The 7,404-nt window shown below is 47.0% G+C and overlaps 1 protein-coding gene across 4 annotated transcripts in view; it reads right to left on the reverse strand.

The window, feature by feature from the left end:
• Positions 1-4,768, reverse strand: part of TMEM201 (transmembrane protein 201) — a 28,528-nt gene extending 23,760 nt beyond the window's left edge. For 2 of the 4 annotated variants that reach the window (XM_066982100.1, XM_048067294.2), the window contains exon 1: positions 4,513-4,768. In XM_066982100.1, the coding sequence (XP_066838201.1) occupies positions 4,513-4,616 (104 nt within the window). In that variant the 5' untranslated portion in view covers positions 4,617-4,768. Of the gene's footprint in view, positions 1-1,388; positions 3,930-4,263; positions 4,386-4,512 lie in introns of those variants that run through there. The other 2 variants (XM_048067296.2, XM_066982101.1) reach the window with 2 other exon arrangements.
• Positions 4,769-7,404: the final 2,636 nt, after the last annotated feature.

Raw genomic sequence — 7,404 nt, forward strand, 5'->3', positions numbered from 1 at the left:
AAAACATCAAACCTCCCGAGGGCTGCTTGGGTCTCCTGTTGTTGTAATGGCAAGGGTAAGCTTGAAAGGAAGCACCGAAAAGAAACCCAAAAAGCCCGAGTGCACTGAGGGTTCCCTGCCAGATGCTAGAAGGAAATGGCTGGAGCTACTAGGGTGACAGATTCTCTTCTCAAAATAGATGTACACACCCACACCCTCCTAAGATGAATGTTCTCCGCTTGATTCTTTGGTTCAGCGCCAAAGGGGCTCAAAACAGTAAGTGATCCGAGATAAAAATACCCTCATTGAAGCTGACGGGCGAAAAAAGGTTAAACCAGACAGAAAATTCAGCAGCCAGTCCGAGTCACTCTTGAGCTACCCCCGCCTAAGAGCCGAGCAAACTACACGTCAAAAGACATACAAAGGCTGGACCGCAACACCTATTGGTGCTAGCTTCATCTCACTATTTTAAGTGTCAAAGCCATGAAAATAGGTTTTACCATGCTTGCCTAATACAAATCCTACTGCTCCTTGGGCATAGGCTTTGACAGCAAGCCTAACCCAAATTCCACCCTCAGATGTAGGTCACTGTACTGCTCCCTGCGCTAACACAGGCACTGCTGAGTGCCACAGGCCCACCTCCACACGGCTGCTGAGCCATCCTTCGGCATCCCTGAGGCACTACGAGATGCTGTACTTCAGCCTCTATCTCCCTCGTTCTTTCATGATACGAGAGCAGGCAGAAGCACTGATTTCATGGGTAATGCAGAGGTAGCATCACAGGCCAAAAATGCAGTAAAGCATGCACACTGTAAAGGGAAAATTAAAACAAAATACATAAAAAATAACACCAAACCGCATTTCAAAAAGTATCAGCAGTTAAATTGTTAGTGTACTCTCCCATCTTCACCAAACAAGGTTCTGCTTCTCACCCTTGAGGTTAACAAAGTGCTACCAAGATTTAAATAGCTGCCCTTCACTCCAACAACGTATGCGGAAGAAATCACTACGTCCTAGATTTTTTAGGATAAAAAGCAGTAATCCTCCCTTTTGTGAGCATATAATCTGTTGACACAGAAATAGGTTTAAAAAAAAAATCACCAACAACAATAAAAAAGATAAAAAAAAAAATGCAGAAATTCCCAACCTGCTGGATGCAGAAAGGAGGAAAAAAGGTCATCAGAGGCAAGAACATGTAGGTGGGGCACTCATTTTCTAGTAATTGTGCAAGGCTTTAAAAAACAAAAAGGTAAGAGACTCTCAAACGCAGACCGAAAGACTTTGAACTATCCATACCTTGACTAAATTCAGGCAGTGGATGAACAATAATAAGCTAGACCGTATACTGTTTCTGAAGCCAGATATTGTTATGAGAAGACAGACAATGCAAAACCCATATGAGCACCTACCACGTGTTCCACTCCTTACAAAGCACCGGGCAAACCATCTGTAAGGAGTTCCTAATCTAACACTGCATTAACTTGAATCAGCTCCGCTGGACAAAGAGCCCCGCTGCAAAATAAAACCTGAGCAGCAAGCAGCGATTGAATTACTGCACAGAGATTTCATTCCCAGCTGACTCGCTGTACAAACCCTAAATGTAGCCGGAACGCAAACTCTGGATGTTTGAACACCCAAACAAGCTGGAAAAGCCACCAGGTTTGGACTAATGGCTTTTGCAGGCAGAAGGTCTTTGCTTTAGACAACACTGCGGGGACATCCGTGACGTAAAGTCAGCTACGAGGTCAGCACCTTAGATATCCGATCCCGCTCAGACAGCACGACAAAACGTAGCTTTGTGGGAGGCTATAGACTCATTTATTTGTGCTAACCATCCTTCTGTCCTGTGCACAGTACCTGCAAAATCATACGGTAGGCATACCCACTGACAGTCATAGCTTAGCAGTTTGCCTCTCTCACGCAACGTAAGAAGGAAAAGGTTGCCTTCGGGACTCTCAATGTGCTCCAACATTCCCCACTTACACATACACTGAAGGTCACGCCTAAATCCATACCTTTAACGGATTGCCAGAACAACAGCCTCCCTACTATTCCTATCTATTTCCACCCTGTCTCCCCCTCCCCTGCTCCTGCTGGGTCAGAAGATGAGGATATTTGGTTTTCCATGTTCTTAAAAAAGGCCACAGAGGAACGTGCATCCTTAGGTGGGTTACCCTCAGCTTCTGGCAGGGACTAAAAGAAACAACAATTCCCCATTACAAGTATTTAAAGTAACACTTCATTCTGGCACAAAGAGATTACAAAGCAATGACACAGATGGCTGTGCCAGCAAATCTGAAGAAAAAATGCTGGGAAGAGAAGCATAGATAAGTTTTAATCAGAACAATGATGATAATCAGAAAAATGTGACGGCAGTTTGACATAACCAAGCAGAAAAGCTCCCAAGGATAGATCAAACCCACAGCACTCGATGAACCTGATGCTGTTCAGCTCATAGCCAGGGAAGTTCAGCTCCTTGGCGGCATCTCAGCGAGCTGCCGTAATTCCACGTTGTGCCCATGTCTGTCACCTGCCAGAATAGACCCAGAGCTAAAACCCGTTTTCCAGTGTGACAAAAAAGCATCCCAGCTAACCAGATGACAGCAGGCATCCAGCTGATGGCTCCTATGAGTGGCCTCTGCCACCACTGACCTGAAGAGTCCCAAAAGAGACCTCACGGGGCACTCTCCATTCGTCCTGGCAACAAGTCCGTAGCCAACAATCAGGAGGAACACAAAAAATGAAGGAAAAACGGCTACAGCTGCAGGTCTGCACTCAGCAACCCGACTTCCAACATGTACCAAATCTTTAGCAACACGGTGGTCTCAGAGGAAGACCACAAACATATCAGAGTTTTCCTATCTGGCCCAAACTCATAAAGATTAAGTAGTTCCTCTACATGTCCGGATGTACATCAAATCTTTTTTAACCCCGGTACAAGGTCTTGGACGCTGGCACAGTTACAGCAGTGCAACTCTATATGCTGACAGTGATTCCGGCGCTACTTTCCACTAGGTTGTTCAGATCTATTTTCTTTCCCTTTCTATAGGGGCGGGAGCTGTTGTGGTAAAGGCACCTTGCTATACAGGTAAATGGAAAATCATGGGAAAACGGAGCAGAGCTGTATGGTAACGTTAACAGCAAGGGCAGCATCACATCTGCGTTTGGATCAGTCCCTTATAAAGCTGTCCTCTGTGCTGACTTTGGATGATTCATTTAACTAAGGCAAAGAAATGATTTAGGTTATATTGGAATTGCATCGAAAAACACAAACACTTAGCCCCAAAGAATTACCAAGGTCACGTGCTGAAACTATTTACAGCTCACCAGCAGATTTCAAGGACTTGGAGAGAAATGCTTTCCATTCCAGAGACCTTTTGATGAACTTAACCAAAACAAATCCAATTTCTTGCCTCAAAAGACACGTTAGTGTCAGCAGGGTCAGGGATGCTGCCTGTTTCACTAAGGATTGCTTTAGGGCACTAGTATTTCTCTATTGCCCTCAATATGCCATGGAAATGCCAATACTTGTATACAGGCTAATATACCACTATACATTATATGACACAACAGGAGATGCAGTAGAGCAACCCTTAAATATTTGGTTGTGGAAATATGCTTGAAATTCAAAGCATAAACTTGAAGTGAACCTTAACACAACCAGCCCTTGGGGTCTCCTTTTACTCCAAAAAGCACCCAACTGATGAGCAGAAAACTGCTCAAGTCTGTTCTGTCACACCGTCTGAAGTGCCTCTTACTCCATATATCCCTGCGTTCAAACTATGCTGGAATAAAGTCCGCCAAATTAAGCTTCACGTTTTTCATGAAATCTGTGTCCTGAATTCTCCCCAGGTGGTTTTGAGACCTCGTTTTTAATGGATCTGCTTGAATTTGTAGTAAAATCAGACGTGCCCGTACAATTAAGAACCAAACGGCTACAGAGTTTTAGTCAGGAAACAATAATTTCGGCTTGTATTTTATATTCCCGAGTTTTAACACTGCACCAGCCCTCCCCTACCTGCAGCACCCCCACCCCGCTCCCCCTGCGGTCGCGTTTTCCTGGAATTCTGCTCTCCGCCTCAAAAAAAGGCCGAGGAGAAGCAAACCTCTCTTCCCTCACGCCCCGAGCTCCAGTGCCCGCCACACGTTGGCCCAGCCCCGCGGCTCCAGGCCGGAGGAAGAAGGCAAGATGGTTTTGAGCACAGCCCAGGTCCCCGCCGCTCAGCGCCGGGCCACAAAGCCTCGGGGGGAGCAACGAGGGAATATCCCCAACCCTTCACCTACCAGCGGGCCGTTCCGGGCAACTTTGTGGGGCCGGGGATGGTTTTGGGGAATCTTTTTCCTCACAGACACCGCCCCATGCGCGGAGCCTCCTTCAGAAGCCAGCGGCGGGGCGGCCCCGCTGCCTCCGCGCCCCGGGCGGAGTCTCCCTGCCTCCGAGGCCTGCACCCAGCCACCCACCCCACCCCGCAGCACCCCATCCCACCCCGCAGCATCCTATATCACCCCGTAAAACCCACTCTCACCCCATACCTCCTCGCGATGCGGTACAGCAGCAGCCCGGCGGCGGCGGCGCACACCGTAACGCCCAGCCCGGCGGTGGGGCAGCGGGCCAGCAGCTCCCCGGCTCCCTCCATGGGGCTCAGGACGCCCCCCCCCCCCGTTTCCCAAGCCCACCGGCACCGCTTCCACCTCGGCGGCGGGGCTTTGTACGCGGCTCGACCGCCCCCCGCCGCCGCTCCTCCCCTCACGGCCGAGCGGGGGCGGGCGCCGTGAGTCACGGCGCGGGAGCGCGGCGTGAAAGGCCGGAGTCGTGAGGCGGCGCCGCCATGACTCAGCGCCGGGCTCCCTGCCCTGCCCGGCTCGGGGGCGGGGGGGGAACTCGTCGTGCTTGGCCCGGAGCCTAAAAAGCTGCCCAAATTGAAGCGAAGGTGGCAGGCTTGCAGGCAGAGGGGTGGTGGAGGCTGCGGGAAGGAGGCTCAGATGCAAAGCTGCAGGCCCGAGCGTGCCCCCGGTGCTGGCGGAGGAAGCGAAGGGGGCTGCAGGAAGGAGCCCACAGGAAGGAGGCAGTGAAACGTGGTACAGTTTTGAGGCAGGCCAGGAAAATAAAATAGACACCTGTGATACTGAAATCTAGCGAAAAATAAGGATCTTAGTCTTCTGTAACTGTCCCTTATCAAGATATACTTTCCTACCATCAAACCACCTTCTCCAGAGAAAACGCAATGCCCTCCCAATTACTCTACCCCTCCTGCTGACCTTGTTGTTAGCACCTTTCTGTGGTCCCCGATCAATGCTGTCCTGTCAAGCATGTGCTGCAATAACATCTCCTTTTAGCCAAGGCATGGCCGGCCAAGCAGAGCAGGAATTAGAGGGCTTTGCAGGTAGTTTGTTACCTGTGAGCCAGAGAGGTTGAAAACCGATGCTATATTCACTTTCCCTCTTGTCTGGTTAGATGCAGTTTTGCAGAAAGATCTCAACTCTTTCATGCAAGCAGTTCTCAAGTCAGGCCTGCTCCTGACGAGCTCTCCCCTAGAAAGCAAATTAACACTTACCTGGTCAACCTCTGCCACTCTCAGCACATCCACATTGGATTCACTGTCCTTACAGCCCTAGAAGCAGCTGGTGGTTTGACAGTCATGCCCTGTTTTTACATGAAGGTAAGAGGCAAGCCCTCTTCAAAAGATGAGACTGATCCTGCCTCAAATTGCACAGCTGTTTTCCTGGTTAAAGAAAACAAAAAACCCTTCGTCGCAATAGACAGTATGGCTTAAAATGCAGGAGAACCAAGATGTGTTAACATGTTTTTTAAAAACCTAAAACTAACTAGCAGCTCTGCTTAAACTAATGGAAGAAGGAAAAGGTACCACCATAGACAAGTACTCGCACTGGAAGTAAGCTATACTTTTAAGCTTAATTGTGGATAGGGTCTTAACTGTCCCATTTCCATCTCCACAGATTTAAGCATGGGAATGAATTGTATGGAATTAACAGTGAACATTTCCTCTTGATAAATGTGAGGGGGATGTATTTTTTCCATCTTTCTTCTATTGTTTAGCTTAATCACTTAGGGATTGTTTTAAGACCAAATGACAGGAGAATGAGGAAGTACAACCTGGTCATTTGGTACATCAAGACTTTCTGCAAGCCCTCCAAGACCTCTATACTCGAAAGCTTGTCTATTCTTTCTACAGAAGGCCCTCCCTTCCTATCAACTATATCTGTAATATCAGTCCTACTACCATAGATGAATTGTTTACCAGAAGTTTCCTCCTTTAGATGAGCTATTGAAGAACTTGTTCAAAACAACTATAAATCCTGGCAAGGGGCACATTCACAGTACAAGCAAGCATCACATCAGTGAATGCAGATAATTCTGAAGGATATCAAGGCAATCGTGACTACCCAAAGGGAGGCACTAAGTCTTTTAGGATTTGGGAAGAATGCCTACATCTTCAACTGCCAAAGAAACGCTTCCAAAGCTAAAATAACCATCCTGAGGTGCTGTTACAGTTGTAACAACGTGTTTGTAATTTCAACTTAACGGTTCATTTATGAACAGGAACAGACTCGGTCCTGGTAAAGTTGATGGAAAACTTGTGATCATTTCAGACCACAGTTTCATCACCTATCTGATAATTAAGCTACAAAGGGTGCAGTTATGAAGCCCAAACTTGGAGGGAAACCGTCCAGGAAAATCTAACCAGTGACATATTTATCTACTTTCCATGAAACTAACCTTCTGTGGGAGCTGAAGAAGCAGCACACACAGTAAAAAATGCTTAAAGTTTTTCTTTCACAACCAGAGTAAGGTTGATTGAATTTAAATTCAGATATCCCTTTGGAAAAACTACTCCCAATTCTTCCCTCTGCCAATAGGCTTATCCCATACTCAGTGGCATCAATGGGATTGTTCATAGAGCATCACATGAAAATGTTAACTCTTTACAGGGTTAAAGAACTTTTAGAATTCTGGCAGAGAGGAAGGAAAAAGGAATAAAGTTACACTAATTCAGAAATTCTATTAGCTCCCAATATAGCTTTATAGCTCCCCCCACAAGCCAATTAAGAATAATCTTGTCAGGGTTGTCAGCAAAGCTTAAAGAACAACAACAAAAATCCAGAATTCCTGTTTTTCCACCAGATTTAGCTGGAGCAAAAATTTGTTCACTTTCTCTAAGCCCCAAACTCTTCAGAAGGGTCATTTAGCTCCCTCCCCTCATTCTCAAAAGGTACCAGCAGGCTACACATTTGACTAACATCTTGTAAGTGAGCCAGTGTACTGTGACTACAGAGGAACGCTAATTTAAGAAAGCAAGTCTCAGAAAAAAAAGTTTCAAAGCAGCAGCACAAGTGTCCCGGTTCTCAAAAATAGAAACAGCACCGCATGACTCCCATAGAGACTAAAGCTTTGCTGCTCATCAT

Source organism: Anser cygnoides, chromosome 23, assembly GCF_040182565.1.
Source record: "Anser cygnoides isolate HZ-2024a breed goose chromosome 23, Taihu_goose_T2T_genome, whole genome shotgun sequence".
Taxonomy (NCBI): Eukaryota; Metazoa; Chordata; class Aves; order Anseriformes; family Anatidae; genus Anser; species Anser cygnoides.